The 21,806-nt window shown below is 47.7% G+C and overlaps 1 protein-coding gene across 1 annotated transcript in view; it reads right to left on the bottom strand.

Annotated features, from left to right (window-relative positions):
• The window catches only part of SLC36A4 (solute carrier family 36 member 4), a 69,084-nt gene that overhangs the window by 29,925 nt on the left and 17,353 nt on the right, over nt 1–21,806 (bottom strand). The window contains exon 6 of the mRNA XM_053456545.1: nt 139–223. Coding sequence (XP_053312520.1) covers nt 139–223 — 85 coding nt within the window. The remainder of the gene's footprint in view (nt 1–138; nt 224–21,806) is intronic.

Here is a 21,806-nt window from a genome sequence, read left to right as displayed (position 1 = left end):
CAATGGGCTGTCCTTTAACCCATTAAAAACAATGCATTGTGAGCCCGTACATGTACGAGCTTTGTCATGAAGGGGTTAATAATGGTGCTACAGAACCTCCTAGTGAGAATGACAATGTTGTTACAGTCACGAACTCACCTGCTTCATGTTTTCTGCCAGAAAGACAAAATAAACACTGCAGAACCCCAGCTGCGTTGTCACCAGGAAAAAGTCGACGATATTCCTGTGTAAGGAAGACAACAAACAATTATAAAAGTGCCAATAACGTTTTATTTGCCCCCCACTTGAGAGGACGGTTGCCATTTCAACTCCTTTGCCTTGCATTTATGACAAATCAGTGAGCTTCTCCTGCAAGAACTCAATTAGCCCTGTATAATGCATATTTAAGTATTTTACACGAGACCCTCTCCCTACCCTTTGAACCATCCAATACGCAAGGCCTGCTCTTCTTGAAGGACAAACCTACACCACCGAGTCCTCTAGAAATAATAAACTAATACCCAGACAGCGTTTAGATTTAGAATTGCGGTTGTAAACATTAGAATTTTTATGTTTGTTTAAAACACCAAGTGATGCGGCAGTTAAACATCAACTGAAATATTTAAACAGAGGCAGGTTCCTGCTCAACGGGACACAATCTTCATTTTCGGTCAACGGGCTGGGAATGGGAACACAAACTTCAGGAATAAAAAAAAGTTTGTTTGTAAGTTTAAAGAGGATCCTTGAAGTCTTCAGGCAACGAGGTTCATAGATTGTGTAGTAACATACAAGCGGTATGTTTCAGCCGATCCCTCTATTGAATTGATAACACATTCAAAAAAGAACAGCTGGAGGGACGTCGATGGCGACTCGGTGAGATTTCTGCAATAGCTTCTGTTTTCCGTGTCCTGGAAGAACACGCCGGCTGAAGCAATTTACTGCGGCGACAGACGGAGCTTTACAAGGAGCCGGATGGTGTAACACGGCTTCAAACAAAGAAATCATCTGGCGTTTGCCAGCGGGAGATAAGACAAACTATCACCTGTGCTTTATTGTTACGGAATACAACAAAATAGTAATTGCCGTCCGCCCTGCAACAAAACATAAACGGGGGGGAGGGGGGTGGTTCAAGGGGGGTTGCTGCGTCAGCAAAATTTGTATGCTCCAGAAGTGTTGTCATGAATAAGGCATGAAAAGACAAAAAAAAAAGTATAAATGATTCTTGAAATGATATAAGTTATGGTTTCTAAAAGGAAACACAAAATACCTTATTATAGATAAAATATAGATCCCGGCGGGAGATTTAAGTAATTTGTTTTGAAAGATTCTAAAAATGCTTTATGGCAATCATTGGCTTAACCACATGGGCCCCCTGTGGCCCCTTCTTCCAATCTCCCCGTGCTGCTTCGAAAGAGTCTAGAAAGGGCCCTTCAGACCTGAACAGCACCGATCCAGGTCAGAAAGACCCTTTCTAAACTCTTTTGTTGACATATGTTGTATGTTGGAAGGAGGCAAGGGGCAAAGAAGGCACAGACCGGCTGTGTGGGGGCAATGCTGGCGCAGACCAGCTGTTGAGGTTGGGTGGCCCGGGGCAATTATTACGCACCAGTGCCCGGTGGTTTCTAGTTATGCCCTACACAGCCAAGACAGGTCGGTGAAGTAAGTAAAATTGGATCACTGGATAGAGAGGATAACTAGGTAAACTTGCTCTTGCATACAGCAAAAGATGAGGCTTTAACCCTTTTTACTCTCATACATGCCGATAGCCCTGGCTGTGACACCAGGACCTGGGCAATTTATAAACTATGGATGGAGAATGGATGGAGCAAAATATAAAAAATAAATAAATAGACAGTCAGTAGCCAAGTGAAAGATCTAAATATAATTAAGAGCCAAAGGAACTATTTGAAAACAGTGGTGCACAGGCAGAGAGATTATTGAACAATAATAGAAATAAACCAACATTTCCTTACTGCAAACAGAACTCTGTTTAATTTATTTTTTGCATGAGACTGTCTCTTTAATAATTCCTCTGGGCCCTCTTGAAACACCAATTATGACATATGACATTATGCAGTCATTGTGACATCACAGCCCACTGATGGTGTAAAGGCTGAGCTACTGGCTAGAAGCTCAGACTAGCACTCAGCTTGACAGAAGACAATGTCTCCTGTGTATCTGCGCTTGTTCTTTTTAGTTTTGCTGGCATCAAATGGATTTGCGATGCCACTTCCGATTACACGCCGTACAGGGCATATGAACAACCCAGAAGTAGAGGGAACACAGGCCACAGTGACTGAAGCCCCCTCTATAAATCACACCTTCAAAAACCTGGCAATGTACTGTGCTATAGGTGCGGGAGCGCTGCTTGTGATCGTATGCGGCTGCTGCTGCCTTCTGCGTCACTGTTTCTGCAAACACAGAGACAAAATTCAAGACGATGTGGAAGGCCAACAAAAAGATGAGGATGATGAGGACAGTGATGAGGATAATGATGAGGACAATGATGAGGATGGTGACAGCGATGAGGACAGTGATTGGGATACTTATGAGGACAGTGATAAGGATGAGGATGGTGACGAGGATGAGGATGGTGACAGTGATGAGGATGAGGATGGTGATAGTGATGAGGATGGTGACAGTGATGAGGATGAGGATGGTGACAGTGATGAAGATAAGGATGATAAATAATAGCAACAATGTCTTCAATAATTAAGATTGCTACACTTCCACCAGAGAACTACGTTCCTCCATAACTGTTCTTGCCACAAGGAAAAACAAGGCGGCTGTACACCTTGGCTCTGGACCACCTTCCTTCCACCCAAGACCATCTCACAGTCAGCTAAAACCTTGGCTCTTCTACAAGACATCCCCAAGTGCATAGAGGAGAATATTACCCTGTTTATGCACTCATAGATAACTGATTTTAGCATTAGGTGCAGAATACGCACATTTTCATGTATCTCGTAGCATATAATAAATTGTTCAAAATATTTGAGTCAATGTTTCATTTTATTTACAGTTTGCGTGAATAACTATTACAAAATATCTATAATATGTTGAAGATTATATTCAAACGGAAAAGCAGTGTTTTGTATACACTGGTGTAACTACAGGGGTCGTAGCTGCGACCTGGCCCCTTCAAATTTTGACTACAAAAAGCATTTGTGGTGCTGCTACAGGAAACGCACATTAAAGAGGGTCTGGCCCCAGTCTTAACGATCCCTACATTCCCACAGGATACTTTAGCAACAACCCAGGGGCCAAAACTAAGAGGACGGCTCTCTTGATCACCAAATCGGTACTACTTGTGGTTAAGGACACCCTCCTAGTTGGGTCGGGTAGATACGTCTTTGTAAAGGGCCTTATTGCAGAGATTATGTACACATTCGCTAGCATCTATCTTCCTAATAGAGGTCAACAGGTACCTTCAAGAAAATGATACGCAGGAGACGTCCCCTCTGGTAGTTTGGGAAGCCCACAAGAGCTTAATACGGGGATTCTTCATACAGCAGGGCGCACAGAGTAAAAAAGCACGCGCTCAAGAGATAGACAGACTTACTGCACGTATTACGCACCTCGAGACCAGCAGTCTCTAACAGATGAGACGTATCACGAATTGGTGTCCTTATGGGGTAAATTGTCTGATATACTAAATTCTTGCTTCCGGCGAGCCTCCCTGTACAGCCGGAGATTCTTCCAGGAACACGGCAACAAATGTGGTAAACTCTTGGCTAAAATGCTTTAAAAAAAAACCCACACATATGCATAAGATACGGATGACCGCTGGTGACGCATCTCCTTTCCCCTCCAGGATAGTGGAGGCATTTCACGCCTACTACACATCACTATATAACCTAACATCCACAGAGGTCCCAGGAGACGCCACCCGACAGGCACGCGCTGATCCACCAATGCCTTACGCGCCACATCAAACGCAATCTTACACGCCAACAGGCCGCCACACCAGAGGGGCTGCTCACCGCTGAGGAGTTGACCCTAACTCTGAGGGCTACACAGAGGGGCAAGTGCCCGGGTCCGGATGGGCTGCCCCTGGGATATTACAGGACTTTCTCAGAGCTCCTGCTCCCTCGTTTACTCAAAGCTGTAAACTCAATCCCAGAGGGCCTCAGACTCTGGCAGCAACGATCACAGTCATACACAAAGAGGGCAAGGACCCCTCCCTGTCTATGCCAAAGCTACAGGCCCATCTCTCTATTAAATGTGGATCTGAAGCTGCTCGCTAAAGCGTTGTCGTTGCGGTTGGCTTGGTTTCTCCCCCAGTTTGTTCGCTCAGATCAAGCGGGATTTGTCCCTCAGCGGGAGGCACGGGACAACACTGTCCGGCTACTGAATATCACCACAAAGCAAAGACGGGGGCTAGTCAGGTTTTACTCTTGTCCACCAATGCCGAAAAGCCTTTGATAGGGTAGACTGGACGTTTTTACAAGCCAACCTGAAACACCAGGGGCACTTCAGTGTTATCCTGGATTGCTGCCTTGTATTCCACACCTACGGCACGTATTCGGGTTAATGGGGCCCTTTCTCCACAGGTGGCGACTGGGAACGGTACGAGGCAGGGATGCCCTCTGTCCCCCATATTATTTGTACTGTGTCTTGAACCCCTTCTTGGAGGCTCTTAGGACTAACCCCGACATCATGGGGTTTCAGGATGGGGAGGAGCATCACAAAGCGGCTGCCTACATGGATGATCTTTTTGTTGTGGATCGCCCCGTGGTTACGCTACCAAATATGCTTGAAGAATTCCGATCCTATGGAGAACTGTCGAACCTCAAGATACATTATTCCAAATCCGAGATTCTAAATACCTCCATACAACTGCAGCAGGTCCCATGGCTTGCTTCCAACTTCCCTTTTAAATGGTGCACGGGGAGGATGAAATACCCGGGGCTCTGGCTGACGACTGACCACATATATCGGGAAAATTTTGCCCCTCTGCTTTCCACACAGTCGGTGGCCGTTCAGAGCTGGATGCCCTTGTACCTATGCTAGATTGGTCGCGTGAATGTCATAAAGATGAATGTGCTCCCACGGGTGCTGTATTGATTTCAAACACTCCCGATTCAGATACCTCGCGCATTTTTTACTTCCCTGAGATCTGTTGTGACTAGATTCATTTGGGGCAATAAGTGCCCTAGGCAGAGGTTCTCACAGCTTACTCGGCCCAAGTCCACGGGCAGAGTCGCCTGGCCGGACTTCTACAAATATTACCAAGCTACCCACCTGCTGAGGGTCACTGAATGGAACATGTCAGAGCCAAATGTAAAACCCTGGGTCGCATTGGAACTGGGTGATTCTAGGGACAGCATGTTGCACGCCGTATGGGGCCCCAGGGTCTCATCCACTCCTGACGGTGTGGAGAGCCATGGGGCCCAGCGCCCTGCTATCCACGTCGCCTTCGCCGCTGATACCCTCTGGGGTAATCCAGATTTTGCTCCTGGGCGTGCCTGGGGCAGGATGACTTTTATGGGGCTTCCGTTACCCGTCTGGATCCGGGCGCTGCTGACGGATGGAGGGGTCGCGCCGATGGGGGATTTGCTGGCAGACACCAATCCTACCTGGCTAGAACGCTTTACATACCATCAGGTGGCGCACTACATTTCCACCCTCCCAAACCAACAATGCCTACACAGGGATTTAACAAGCTTTGAGAGTTGGTGCACTAGAGAGCGCCCACCAGAGGTGGCCGTCTCCTTGCTTTATTGTTTGATTTTGAACTCTACACACACTACGAGACCTTCCTTCTGCTTGGCTTAGGAAGCTATTTGTGACGAGCGACTTTAAAATGAGGACTGGGAGAAAGTATTCATTTTCACACACAAAACCTCCAGGGCGGCTAAGACCCAAGAGACGGACTACAAGCTCCTGACACAATGGCACCGAACGCCACAGCGACTGCACCTCTTGTTTCCAAACACTTCTGATAGATGCTGGAGGGGATGTGGGTACCATGCTGCATGTGTGGCAGAGCTGTCCCGGGACACAGGGGTTCTGGAGGGAGGTCCACCGGGTGATTTCTGAGCTCCGACGCCCTCCCGCCTTTCCAGCCCTTGGTGATGTTGCTGCATCACACCTCGTGTTCTGTCTCACGCTATAAAAAAAATTCTGTTGTTCGGCATCTGCTTAATGCGGCGAAGAGCCTCATCCATTTGTACTGGAAGAATGAGAATCCCCCTGCCCTACGGGAGTGGATGCTACGAGTAGAGGAAATTAGGAATACTGAAGATATCTCTGCCACCTCTCTACGGCAGAGGGAGATTTATACAGCTACTTGGTTTCACTGGCTATCCTTTGTGGCCAGAAACGCGCCATAGATTGCAATGCCAGCTAGTCAGATGAAACTCTGTACCGTGTGTCAGTGACACCCTTGAGGTGTCGTATACCCTAGGTTTCGGATTTATTTTGTTCCTCCACATGTACTGTTGATAATGTATGTACCATGATGCCTATTGATTGCATGCTATGTACAGCCCATCTTGGGTGGGAACGCGTGTACCCTCTCCCCCTACCCTGATTTTTTTCCCTTTCTGTATACCTATCCCCCTCCCTCCCTCCCTCCTTTACATAAAAGTTGAAAAGCACGATAAAAATTTGATTTTGAAAAAAATAGAAAGGGCCCTTCAGACCTGAACCGCACCAATCCAGGTCAGAAAGACCCTTTCTAAACTATTTTGTTGACATATGTTGTATGTTGGAAGGAGGCAAGGAGCAAAGAAGGCACAGATCGGTTGTGTGGGGGCAATTCTGGCGCAGACCAGCTGTTGAGGTTGGGTGGCCGGGGCAATTATTACGCACCAGTGCCCGGTGGTTTCTAGTTATGCCCTACACAGCCAAGACAGGCCGGTGAAGTAAGTAAAATTGGATCACTGGATAGAGAGGATAACTAGGTAAACTTGCTCTTGCATACAGCAAAAGATGAGGCTTTAACCCTTTTTACTCTCATACATGCCGATAGCCCTGGCTGTGACACCAGGACCTGGGCAATTTATAAACTATGGATGGAGAATGGATGGAGCAAAATATAAAAATAAATAAATAGACAGTCAGTAGCCAAGTGAAAGATCTAAATATAATTAAGAGCCAAAGGAACTATTTGAAAACAGTGGTGCACAGGCAGAGAGATTATTGAACAATAATAGAAATAAACCAACATTTCCTTACTGCAAACAGAACTCCAATGTTTAATTTATTTTTTGCATGAGACTGTCTCTTTAAAAATTCCTCTGGGCCCTCTTGAAACACCAATTATGACATATGACATTATGCAGTCATTGTGACATCACAGCCCACTGATGGTGTAAAGGCTGAGCTACTGGCTAGAAGCTCAGACTAGCACTCAGCTTGACAGAAGACAATGTCTCCTGTGTATCTGCGCTTGTTCTTTTTAGTTTTGCTGGCATCAAATGGATTTGCGATGCCACTTCCGATTACACGCCGTACAGGGCATATGAACAACCCAGAAGTAGAGGGAACACAGGCCACAGTGACTGAAGCCCCCTCTATAAATCACACCTTTAAAAACCTGGCAATGTACTGTGCTATAGGTGCGGGAGCGCTGCTTGTGATCGTATGCGGCTGCTGCTGCCTTCTGCGTCACTGTTTCTGCAAACACAGAGACAAAATTCAAGACGATGTGGAAGGCCATGGCCAACAAAAAGATGAGGATGATGAGGACAGTGATGAGGATAATGATGAGGACAATGATGAGGATGGTGACAGTGATGAGGACAGCGATTGGGATACTTATGAGGACAGTGATAAGGATGAGGATGGTGACGAGGATGAGGATGGTGACACTGATGAGGATGAGGATGGTGATAGTGATGAGGATGAGGATGGTGACAGTGATGAGGATGAGGATGGTGACAGTGATGAGGATGAGGATGATAAATAATAGCAACAATGTCTTCAATAATTAAGATTGCTACACTTCCACCAGAGAACTACGTTCCTCCATAACTGTTCTTGCCACAAGGAAAAACAAGGCGGCTGTACACCTTGGCTCTGGACCACCTTCCTTCCACCTAAGACCATCTCACAGTCAGCTAAAACCTTGGCTCTTCTACAAGACATCCCCAAGTGCATAGAGGAGAATATTACCCTGTTTGTGCACTCATAGATAACTGATTTTAGGATTAGGTGCAGAATACGCACATTTTCATGCATCTCGTAGCATATAATAAATTGTTCAAAATATTTGAGTCAATGTTTCATTTTATTTACAGTTTGCGTGAATAACTATTACAAAATATCTATAATATGTTGAAGATTATATTCAAAAGGAAAAGCAGTGTTTTGTATACATTGCCCCTTCAAATTTTGACTACATAAAGCATCTGTGGGGCTGCTAAAGGAAACGCACATTAAAGAGGGTCTGGCCCCCAGTCTTAACAATCCCTACTTTCCCACAGGATACTTTAGCAACAACCCAGAGGCCAAAACTAAGAGGACGGCTCTCTTGATCGCCAAATCGGTACTACTTGTGGTTAAGGACACCCTCCTAGTTGGGTCGGGTAGATACGTCTTTGTAAAGAGCCTTATTGCAGAGATTATGTACACATTCGCTAGCATCTATCTTCCTAATAGGGGTCAACAGGTACTTTCAAGAAAATGATAGTTTGGGAAGCCCACAAGAGCTTAATACGGGGATTCTTCATACAGCAGGGCGCACAGAGTAAAAAAAGCACGCGCTCAAGAGATAGAAAGACTTACTGCACGTATTACGCACCCCGAGACCAGCAGTCTCTAACAGATGAGACTTATCAGGAATTTGTGTCCTTACGGGGTAAATTGTCTGATATACTAAATTCTCACTTCCGGCGAGCCTCCCTGTACAGCTGGAGATTCTTCCAGGAACGCGGCAACAAATGTGGTAAACTGTTGGCTAAAATGCTTTAAAAAAAAAAAAAAAAAAAAAAAAAAAACACACATATGCATAAGATACGGACGACCGCTGGTGACGTGTCTCCTATCCCCTCCAGGATAATGGAGGCATTTCACGCCTACTACACATCACTATATAACCTAACACCCACAGGGGTCCCAGGAGACGGCACCCGACAGGCACGCGCTGATCCACCAATGCCTTACGCGCCACATCAAACGCAAACAGGCCGCCACACTAGAGGGGCTGCTCACCGCTGAGGAGCTGACCCTAGCTCTGAGGGCTACACAGAGGGGCAAGTGCCCGGGTCCGGATGGGCTGCCCCTGGGATATTACAGGACCTTCTCAGAGCTCCTGCTCCCTCGTTTACTCAAAGCTGTAAACTCAATCCCAGAGGGCCTCAGACTCTGGCAGCAACGATCACAGTCATACACAAAGAGGGCAAGGACACCTCCCTGTCTATGCCAAAGCTACAGGCCCATCTCTCTATTAAATGTGGATCTGAAGCTGCTCGCTAAAGCGTTGGCGTTGCGGTTGGCTTGGTTTCTCCCCCAGTTTGTTCGCTCAGATCAAGCGGGATTTGTCCCTCAGGGGGAGGCACGGGACAACACTGTCCGGCTACTGAATATCACCACAAAGCAAAGACGGGGGCTAGTCAGGTTTTACTCTTGTCCACCAATGCCGAAAAGCCTTTGATAGGGTAGACTGGACGTTTTTACAAGCCACCCTGAAACACCAGGGGCACTTCAGTGTTATCCTGGATTGCTGCCTTGTATTCCACACCTACGGCACGTATTCGGGTTAATGGGGCCCTTTCTCCACAGGTGGCGACTGGGAACGGTACGAGGCAGGGATGCCCTCTGTCCCCCATATTATTTGTACTGTGTCTTGAACCCCTTCTTGGAGGCTGTTAGGACTAACCCCGACATCATGGGGTTTCAGGATGGGGAGGAGCATCACAAAGCGGCTGCCTACATGGATGATCTTCTTTTTGTTGTGGATCGCCCCGTGGTTACGCTACCAAATATGCTTGAAGAATTCCGATCCTATGGAGAACTGTCGAACCTCAAGATACATTATTCCAAATCCGAGATTCTAAATACCTCCATACAACTGCAGCAGGTCCCATGGCTTGCTTCCAACTTCCCTTTTAAATGGTGCACGGGGAGGATGAAATACCCGGGGGTCTGGCTGACGACTGACCACATATATCGGGAAAATTTTGCCCCTCTGCTTTCCACACAGTCGGTGGCCGTTCAGAGCTGGATGCCCTTGTACCTATGCTAGATTGGTCGCGTGAATGTCATAAAGATGAATGTGCTCCCACGGGTGCTGTATTGATTTCAAACACTCCCGATTCAGATACCTCGCGCATTTTTTACTTCCCTGAGATCTGTTGTGACTAGATTCATTTGGGGCAATAAGTGCCCTAGGCAGAGGTTCTCACAGCTTACTCGGCCCAAGTCCACGGGCAGAGTCGCCTGGCCGGACTTCTACAAATATTACCAAGCTACCCACCTGCTGCGGGTCACTGAATGGAACATGTCAGAGCCAAATGTAAAACCCTGGGTCGCATTGGAACTGGGTGATTCTAGGGACAGCATGTTGCACGCCGTATGGGGCCCCAGGGTCTCATCCACTCCTGACGGTGTGGAGAGCCATGGGGCCCAGCGCCCTGCTATCCACGTCGCCTTCGCCGCTGATACCCTCTGGGGTAATCCAGATTTTGCTCCTGGGCGTGCCTGGGGCAGGATGACTTTTATGGGGCTTCCGTTACCCGTCTGGATCCGGGCGCTGCTGACGGATGGAGGGGTCGCGCCGATGGGGGATTTGCTGGCAGACACCAATCCTACCTGGCTAGAACGCTTTACATACCATCAGGTGGCGCACTACATTTCCACCCTCCCAAACCAACAATGCCTACACAGGGATTTAACAAGCTTTGAGAGTTGGTGCACTAGAGAGCACCCACCAGAGGTGGCCGTCTCCTTGCTTTATTGTTTGATTTTGAACTCTACACACACTACGAGACCTTCCTTCTGCTTGGCTTAGGAAGCTATTTGTGACGAGCGACTTTAAAATGAGGACTGGGAGAGAGTATTCATTTTCACACACAAAACCTCCAGGGCGACTAAGACCCAAGAGACGGACTACAAGCTCCTGACACAATGGCACCGAACGCCACAGCGACTGCACCTCTTGTTTCCAAACACTTCTGATAGATGCTGGAGGGGATGTGGGTACCATGCTGCATGTGTGGCAGAGCTGTCCCGGGACACAGGGGTTCTGGAGGGAGGTCCACCGGGTGATTTCTGAGCTCCGACGCCCTCCCGCCTTTCCAGCCCTTGGTGATGTTGCTACATCACACCTCGCGTTCTGTCTCACGCTATAAAAAAAATTCTGTTGTTCGGCATCTGCTTAATGCGGCGAAGAGCCTCATCCCTTTGTACTGGAAGAATGAGAATCCCCCTGCCCTACGGGAGTGGATGCTCCGAGTAGAGGAAATTAGGAATACTGAAGATATCTCTGCCACCTCTCTACGGCAGAGGGAGATTTATACAGCTACTTGGTTTCACTGGCTATCCTTTGTGGCCAGAAACGCGCCATAGATTGCAATGCCAGCTAGTCAGATGAAACTCTGTACCGTGTGTCAGTGACACCCTTGAGGTGTCGTATACCCTAGGTTTCGGATTTATTTTGTTCCTCCACATGTACTGTTGATAATGTATGTACCATGATGCCTATTGATTGCATGCTATGTACAGCCCATCTTGGGTGGGAACGCGTGTACCCTCTCCCCCTACCCTGATTTTTTTCCCTTTCTGTATACCTATCCCCCTCCCTCCCTCCCTCCTTTACATAAAAGTTGAAAAGCACGATAAAAATTTGATTTTGAAAAAAATAGAAAGGGCCCTTCAGACCTGAACCGCACCAATCCAGGTCAGAAAGACCCTTTCTAAACTATTTTGTTGACATATGTTGTATGTTGGAAGGAGGCAAGGAGCAAAGAAGGCACAGATCGGTTGTGTGGGGGCAATTCTGGCGCAGACCAGCTGTTGAGGTTGGGTGGCCGGGGCAATTATTATGCACCAGTGCCCGGTGGTTTCTAGTTATGCCCTACACAGCCAAGACAGGCCGGTGAAGTAAGTAAAATTGGATCACTGGATAGAGAGGATAACTAGGTAAACTTGCTCTTGCATACAGCAAAAGATGAGGCTTTAACCCTTTTTACTCTCATACATGCCGATAGCCCTGGCTGTGACACCAGGACCTGGGCAATTTATAAACTATGGATGGAGAATGGATGGAGCAAAATATAAAAAAAAATAAATAGACAGTCAGTAGCCAAGTGAAAGATCTAAATATAATTAAGAGCCAAAGGAACTATTTGAAAACAGTGGTGCACAGGCAGAGAGATTATTGAACAATAATAGAAATAAACCAACATTTCCTTACTGCAAACAGAACTCCAATGTTTAATTTATTTTTTGCATGAGACTGTCTCTTTAAAAATTCCTCTGGGCCCTCTTGAAACACCAATTATGACATATGACATTATGCAGTCATTGTGACATCACAGCCCACTGATGGTGTAAAGGCTGAGCTACTGGCTAGAAGCTCAGACTAGCACTCAGCTTGACAGAAGACAATGTCTCCTGTGTATCTGCGCTTGTTCTTTTTAGTTTTGCTGGCATCAAATGGATTTGCGATGCCACTTCCGATTACACGCCGTACAGGGCATATGAACAACCCAGAAGTAGAGGGAACACAAGCCACAGTGACTGAAGCCCCCTCTATAAATCACACCTTTAAAAACCTGGCAATGTACTGTGCTATAGGTGCGGGAGCGCTGCTTGTGATCGTATGCGGCTGCTGCTGCCTTCTGCGTCACTGTTTCTGCAAACACAGAGACAAAATTCAAGACGATGTGGAAGGCCATGGCCAACAAAAAGATGAGGATGATGAGGACAGTGATGAGGATAATGATGAGGACAATGATGAGGATGGTGACAGTGATGAGGACAGTGATTGGGATACTTATGAGGACAGTGATAAGGATGAGGATGGTGACGAGGATGAGGATGGTGACAGTGATGAGGATGAGGATGGTGATAGTGATGAGGATGAGGATGGTGACAGTGATGAAGATAAGGATGATAAATAATAGCAACAATGTCTTCAATAATTAAGATTGCTACACTTCCACCAGAGAACTACGTTCCTCCATAACTGTTCTTGCCACAAGGAAAAACAAGGCGGCTGTACACCTTGGCTCTGGACCACCTTCCTTCCACCCAAGACCATCTCACAGTCAGCTAAAACCTTGGCTCTTCTACAAGACATCCCCAAGTGCATAGAGGAGAATATTACCCTGTTTATGCACTCATAGATAACTGATTTTAGCATTAGGTGCAGAATACGCACATTTTCATGCATCTCGTAGCATATAATAAATTGTTCAAAATATTTGAGTCAATGTTTCATTTTATTTACAGTTTGCGTGAATAACTATTACAAAATATCTATAATATGTTGAAGATTATATTCAAACGGAAAAGCAGTGTTTTGTATATACTGGTGTAACTACAGGGGTCGTAGCTGCGACCCGGCCCCTTCAAATTTTGACTACATAAAGCATTTGTGGTGCTGCTACAGGAAACGCACATTAAAGAGGGTCTGGCCCCAGTCTTAACGATCCCTACTTTCCCACAGGATACTTTAGCAACAACCCAGGGGCCAAAACTAAGAGGACGGCTCTCTTGATCACCAAATCGGTACTACTTGTGGTTAAGGACACCCTCCTAGTTGGGTCGGGTAGATACGTCTTTGTAAAGGGCCTTATTGCAGAGATTATGTACACATTCGCTAGCATCTATCTTCCTAATAGAGGTCAACAGGTACTTTCAAGAAAATGATACGCAGGAGACGTCCCCTCTGGTAGTTTGGGAAGCCCACAAGAGCTTAATACGGGGATTCTTCATACAGCAGGGCGCACAGAGTAAAAAAGCACGCGCTCAAGAGATAGACAGACTTACTGCACGTATTACGCACCTCGAGACCAGCAGTCTCTAACAGATGAGACGTATCACGAATTGGTGTCCTTATGGGGTAAATTGTCTGATATACTAAATTCTTGCTTCCGGCGAGCCTCCCTGTACAGCCGGAGATTCTTCCAGGAACACGGCAACAAATGTGGTAAACTCTTGGCTAAAATGCTTTAAAAAAAACCCCACACATATGCATAAGACACGGATGACCGCTGGTGACGCATCTCCTTTCCCCTCCAGGATAGTGGAGGCATTTCACGCCTACTACACATCACTATATAACCTAACACCCACAGAGGTCCCAGGAGACGCCACCCGACAGGCACGCGCTGATCCACCAATGCCTTACGCGCCACATCAAACGCAATCTTACACGCAAACAGGCCGCCACACCAGAGGGGCTGCTCACCGCTGAGGAGTTGACCCTAACTCTGAGGGCTACACAGAGGGGCAAGTGCCCGGGTCCGGATGGGCTGCCCCTGGGATATTACAGGACCTTCTCAGAGCTCCTGCTCCCTCGTTTACTCAAAGCTGTAAACTCAATCCCAGAGGGCCTCAGACTCTGGCAGCAACGATCACAGTCATACACAAAGAGGGCAAGGACCCCTCCCTGTCTATGCCAAAGCTACAGGCCCATCTCTCTATTAAATGTGGATCTGAAGCTGCTCGCTAAAGCGTTGTCGTTGCGGTTGGCTTGGTTTCTCCCCCAGTTTGTTCGCTCAGATCAAGCGGGATTTGTCCCTCAGCGGGAGGCACAGGACAACACTGTCCGGCTACTGAATATCACCAGAAAGCAAAGACGGGGGCTAGTCAGGTTTTACTCTTGTCCACCAATGCCGAAAAGCCTTTGATAGGGTAGACTGGACGTTTTTACAAGCCAACCTGAAACACCAGGGGCACTTCAGTGTTATCCTGGATTGCTGCCTTGTATTCCACACCTACGGCACGTATTCGGGTTAATGGGGCCCTTTCTCCACAGGTGGCGACTGGGAACGGTACGAGGCAGGGATGCCCTCTGTCCCCCATATTATTTGTACTGTGTCTTGAACCCCTTCTTGGAGGCTCTTAGGACTAACCCCGACATCATGGGGTTTCAGGATGGGGAGGAGCATCACAAAGCGGCTGCCTACATGGATGATCTTTTTGTTGTGGATCGCCCCGTGGTTACGCTACCAAATATGCTTGAAGAATTCCGATCCTATGGAGAACTGTCGAGCCTCAAGATACATTATTCCAAATCCGAGATTCTAAATACCTCCATACAACTGCAGCAGGTCCCATGGCTTGCTTCCAACTTCCCTTTTAAATGGTGCACGGGGAGGATGAAATACCCGGGGGTCTGGCTGACGACTGACCACATATATCGGGAAAATTTTGCCCCTCTGCTTTCCACACAGTCGGTGGCCGTTCAGAGCTGGATGCCCTTGTACCTATGCTAGATTGGTCGCGTGAATGTCATAAAGATGAATGTGCTCCCACGGGTGCTGTATTGATTTCAAACACTCCCGATTCAGATACCTCGCGCATTTTTTACTTCCCTGAGATCTGTTGTGACTAGATTCATTTGGGGCAATAAGTGCCCTAGGCAGAGGTTCTCACAGCTTACTCGGCCCAAGTCCACGGGCAGAGTCGCCTGGCCGGACTTCTACAAATATTACCAAGCTACCCACCTGCTGAGGGTCACTGAATGGAACATGTCAGAGCCAAATGTAAAACCCTGGGTCGCATTGGAACTGGGTGATTCTAGGGACAGCATGTTGCACGCCGTATGGGGCCCCAGGGTCTCATCCACTCCTGACGGTGTGGAGAGCCATGGGGCCCAGCGCCCTGCTATCCACGTCGCCTTCGCCGCTGATACCCTCTGGGGTAATCCAGATTTTGCTCCTGGGCGTGCCTGGGGCAGGATGACTTTTATGGGGCTTCCGTTACCCGTCTGGATCCGGGCGCTGCTGACGGATGGAGGGGTCGCGCCGATGGGGGATTTGCTGGCAGACACCAATCCTACCTGGCTAGAACGCTTTACATACCATCAGGTGGCGCACTACATTTCCACCCTCCCAAACCAACAATGCCTACACAGGGATTTAACAAGCTTTGAGAGTTGGTGCACTAGAGAGCACCCACCAGAGGTGGCCGTCTCCTTGCTTTATTGTTTGATTTTGAACTCTACACACACTACGAGACCTTCCTTCTGCTTGGCTTAGGAAGCTATTTGTGACGAGCGACTTTAAAATGAGGACTGGGAGAGAGTATTCATTTTCACACACAAAACCTCCAGGGCGGCTAAGACCCAAGAGACGGACTACAAGCTCCTGACACAATGGCACCGAACGCCACAGCGACTGCACCTCTTGTTTCCAAACACTTCTGATAGATGCTGGAGGGGATGTGGGTACCATGCTGCATGTGTGGCAGAGCTGTCCCGGGACACAGGGGTTCTGGAGGGAGGTCCACCGGGTGATTTCTGAGCTCCGACGCCCTCCCGCCTTTCCAGCCCTTGGTGATGTTGCTACATCACACCTCGCGTTCTGTCTCACGCTATAAAAAAAATTCTGTTGTTCGGCATCTGCTTAATGCGGCGAAGAGCCTCATCCCTTTGTACTGGAAGAATGAGAATCCCCCTGCCCTACGGGAGTGGATGCTCCGAGTAGAGGAAATTAGGAATACTGAAGATATCTCTGCCACCTCTCTACGGCAGAGGGAGATTTATACAGCTACTTGGTTTCACTGGCTATCCTTTGTGGCCAGAAACGCGCCATAGATTGCAATGCCAGCTAGTCAGATGAAACTCTGTACCGTGTGTCAGTGACACCCTTGAGGTGTCGTATACCCTAGGTTTCGGATTTATTTTGTTCCTCCACATGTACTGTTGATAATGTATGTACCATGATGCCTATTGATTGCATGCTATGTACAGCCCATCTTGGGTGGGAACGCGTGTACCCTCTCCCCCTACCCTGATTTTTTTCCCTTTCTGTATACCTATCCCCCTCCCTCCCTCCCTTACATAAAAGTTGAAAAGCACGATAAAAATTTGATTTTGAAAAAAATAGAAAGGGCCCTTCAGACCTGAACCGCACCAATCCAGGTCAGAAAGACCCTTTCTAAACTATTTTGTTGACATATGTTGTATGTTGGAAGGAGGCAAGGAGCAAAGAAGGCACAGATCGGTTGTGTGGGGGCAATTCTGGCGCAGACCAGCTGTTGAGGTTGGGTGGCCGGGGCAATTATTACGCACCAGTGCCCGGTGGTTTCTAGTTATGCCCTACACAGCCAAGACAGGCCGGTGAAGTAAGTAAAATTGGATCACTGGATAGAGAGGATAACTAGGTAAACTTGCTCTTGCATACAGCAAAAGATGAGGCTTTAACCCTTTTTACTCTCATACATGCCGATAGCCCTGGCTGTGACACCAGGACCTGGGCAATTTATAAACTATGGATGGAGAATGGATGGAGCAAAATATAAAAAAAAATAAATAGACAGTCAGTAGCCAAGTGAAAGATCTAAATATAATTAAGAGCCAAAGGAACTATTTGAAAACAGTGGTGCACAGGCAGAGAGATTATTGAACAATAATAGAAATAAACCAACATTTCCTTACTGCAAACAGAACTCCAATGTTTAATTTATTTTTTGCATGAGACTGTCTCTTTAAAAATTCCTCTGGGCCCTCTTGAAACACCAATTATGACATATGACATTATGCAGTCATTGTGACATCACAGCCCACTGATGGTGTAAAGGCTGAGCTACTGGCTAGAAGCTCAGACTAGCACTCAGCTTGACAGAAGACAATGTCTCCTGTGTATCTGCGCTTGTTCTTTTTAGTTTTGCTGGCATCAAATGGATTTGCGATGCCACTTCCGATTACACGCCGTACAGGGCATATGAACAACCCAGAAGTAGAGGGAACACAGGCCACAGTGACTGAAGCCCCCTCTATAAATCACACCTTTAAAAACCTGGCAATGTACTGTGCTATAGGTGCGGGAGCGCTGCTTGTGATCGTATGCGGCTGCTGCTGCCTTCTGCGTCACTGTTTCTGCAAACACAGAGACAAAATTCAAGACGATGTGGAAGGCCATGGCCAACAAAAAGATGAGGATGATGAGGACAGTGATGAGGATAATGATGAGGACAATGATGAGGATGGTGACAGTGATGAGGACAGTGATTGGGATACTTATGAGGACAGTGATAAGGATGAGGATGGTGACGAGGATGAGGATGGTGACAGTGATGAGGATGAGGATGGTGATAGTGATGAGGATGAGGATGGTGACAGTGATGAAGATAAGGATGATAAATAATAGCAACAATGTCTTCAATAATTAAGATTGCTACACTTCCACCAGAGAACTACGTTCCTCCATAACTGTTCTTGCCACAAGGAAAAACAAGGCGGCTGTACACCTTGGCTCTGGACCACCTTCCTTCCACCCAAGACCATCTCACAGTCAGCTAAAACCTTGGCTCTTCTACAAGACATCCCCAAGTGCATAGAGGAGAATATTACCCTGTTTATGCACTCATAGATAACTGATTTTAGCATTAGGTGCAGAATACGCACATTTTCATGTATCTCGTAGCATATAATAAATTGTTCAAAATATTTGAGTCAATGTTTCATTTTATTTACAGTTTGCGTGAATAACTATTACAAAATATCTATAATATGTTGAAGATTATATTCAAACGGAAAAGCAGTGTTTTGTATATACTGGTGTAACTACAGGGGTCGTAGCTGCGACCCGGCCCCTTCAAATTTTGACTACATAAAGCATTTGTGGTGCTGCTACAGGAAACGCACATTAAAGAGGGTCTGGCCCCAGTCTTAACGATCCCTACTTTCCCACAGGATACTTTAGCAACAACCCAGGGGCCAAAACTAAGAGGACGGCTCTCTTGATCACCAAATCGGTACTACTTGTGGTTAAGGACACCCTCCTAGTTGGGTCGGGTAGATACGTCTTTGTAAAGGGCCTTATTGCAGAGATTATGTACACATTCGCTAGCATCTATCTTCCTAATAGAGGTCAACAGGTACTTTCAAGAAAATGATACGCAGGAGACGTCCCCTCTGGTAGTTTGGGAAGCCCACAAGAGCTTAATACGGGGATTCTTCATACAGCAGGGCGCACAGAGTAAAAAAGCACGCGCTCAAGAGATAGACAGACTTACTGCACGTATTACGCACCTCGAGACCAGCAGTCTCTAACAGATGAGACGTATCACGAATTGGTGTCCTTATGGGGTAAATTGTCTGATATACTAAATTCTTGCTTCCGGCGAGCCTCCCTGTACAGCCGGAGATTCTTCCAGGAACACGGCAACAAATGTGGTAAACTCTTGGCTAAAATGCTTTAAAAAAAACCCCACACATATGCATAAGATACGGATGACCGCTGGTGACGCATCTCCTTTCCCCTCCAGGATAGTGGAGGCATTTCACGCCTACTACACATCACTATATAACCTAACACCCACAGAGGTCCCAGGAGACGCCACCCGACAGGCACGCGCTGATCCACCAATGCCTTACGCGCCACATCAAACGCAATCTTACACGCAAACAGGCCGCCACACCAGAGGGGCTGCTCACCGCTGAGGAGTTGACCCTAACTCTGAGGGCTACACAGAGGGGCAAGTGCCCGGGTCCGGATGGGCTGCCCCTGGGATATTACAGGACCTTCTCAGAGCTCCTGCTCCCTCGTTTACTCAAAGCTGTAAACTCAATCCCAGAGGGCCTCAGACTCTGGCAGCAACGATCACAGTCATACACAAAGAGGGCAAGGACCCCTCCCTGTCTATGCCAAAGCTACAGGCCCATCTCTCTATTAAATGTGGATCTGAAGCTGCTCGCTAAAGCGTTGTCGTTGCGGTTGGCTTGGTTTCTCCCCCAGTTTGTTCGCTCAGATCAAGCGGGATTTGTCCCTCAGCGGGAGGCACAGGACAACACTGTCCGGCTACTGAATATCACCAGAAAGCAAAGACGGGGGCTAGTCAGGTTTTACTCTTGTCCACCAATGCCGAAAAGCCTTTGATAGGGTAGACTGGACGTTTTTACAAGCCAACCTGAAACACCAGGGGCACTTCAGTGTTATCCTGGATTGCTGCCTTGTATTCCACACCTACGGCACGTATTCGGGTTAATGGGGCCCTTTCTCCACAGGTGGCGACTGGGAACGGTACGAGGCAGGGATGCCCTCTGTCCCCCATATTATTTGTACTGTGTCTTGAACCCCTTCTTGGAGGCTCTTAGGACTAACCCCGACATCATGGGGTTTCAGGATGGGGAGGAGCATCACAAAGCGGCTGCCTACATGGATGATCTTTTTGTTGTGGATCGCCCCGTGGTTACGCTACCAAATATGCTTGAAGAATTCCGATCCTATGGAGAACTGTCGAACCTCAAGATACATTATTCCAAATCCGAGATTCTAAATACCTCCATACAACTGCAGCAGGTCCCATGGCTTGCTTCCAACTTCCCTTTTAAATGGTGCACGGGGAGGATGAAATACCCGGGGGTCTGGCTGACGACTGACCACATATATCGGGAAAATTTTGCCCCTCTGCTTTCCACACAGTCGGTGGCCGTTCAGAGCTGGATGCCCTTGTACCTATGCTAGATTGGTCGCGTGAATGTCATAAAGATGAATGTGCTCCCACGGGTGCTGTATTGATTTCAAACACTCCCGATTCAGATACCTCGCGCATTTTTTACTTCCCTGAGATCTGTTGTGACTAGATTCATTTGGGGCAATAAGTGCCCTAGGCAGAGGTTCTCACAGCTTACTCGGCCCAAGTCCACGGGCAGAGTCGCCTGGCCGGACTTCTACAAATATTACCAAGCTACCCACCTGCTGAGGGTCACTGAATGGAACATGTCAGAGCCAAATGTAAAACCCTGGGTCGCATTGGAACTGGGTGATTCTAGGGACAGCATGTTGCACGCCGTATGGGGCCCCAGGGTCTCATCCACTCCTGACGGTGTGGAGAGCCATGGGGCCCAGCGCCCTGCTATCCACGTCGCCTTCGCCGCTGATACCCTCTGGGGTAATCCAGATTTTGCTCCTGGGCGTGCCTGGGGCAGGATGACTTTTATGGGGCTTCCGTTACCCGTCTGGATCCGGGCGCTGCTGACGGATGGAGGGGTCGCGCCGATGGGGGATTTGCTGGCAGACACCAATCCTACCTGGCTAGAACGCTTTACATACCATCAGGTGGCGCACTACATTTCCACCCTCCCAAACCAACAATGCCTACACAGGGATTTAACAAGCTTTGAGAGTTGGTGCACTAGAGAGCACCCACCAGAGGTGGCCGTCTCCTTGCTTTATTGTTTGATTTTGAACTCTACACACACTACGAGACCTTCCTTCTGCTTGGCTTAGGAAGCTATTTGTGACGAGCGACTTTAAAATGAGGACTGGGAGAGAGTATTCATTTTCACACACAAAACCTCCAGGGCGGCTAAGACCCAAGAGACGGACTACAAGCTCCTGACACAATGGCACCGAACGCCACAGCGACTGCACCTCTTGTTTCCAAACACTTCTGATAGATGCTGGAGGGGATGTGGGTACCATGCTGCATGTGTGGCAGAGCTGTCCCGGGACACAGGGGTTCTGGAGGGAGGTCCACCGGGTGATTTCTGAGCTCCGACGCCCTCCCGCCTTTCCAGCCCTTGGTGATGTTGCTGCATCACACCTCGCGTTCTGTCTCACGCTATAAAAAAAATTCTGTTGTTCGGCATCTGCTTAATGCGGCGAAGAGCCTCATCCATTTGTACTGGAAGAATGAGAATCCCCCTGCCCTACGGGAGTGGATGCTCCGAGTAGAGGAAATTAGGAATACTGAAGATATCT

The sequence above is a fragment of the Spea bombifrons genome, chromosome 2, assembly GCF_027358695.1.
Source record: "Spea bombifrons isolate aSpeBom1 chromosome 2, aSpeBom1.2.pri, whole genome shotgun sequence".
Taxonomy (NCBI): Eukaryota; Metazoa; Chordata; class Amphibia; order Anura; family Pelobatidae; genus Spea; species Spea bombifrons.
This window is presented reverse-complemented; position numbering and strand designations above follow the sequence as displayed.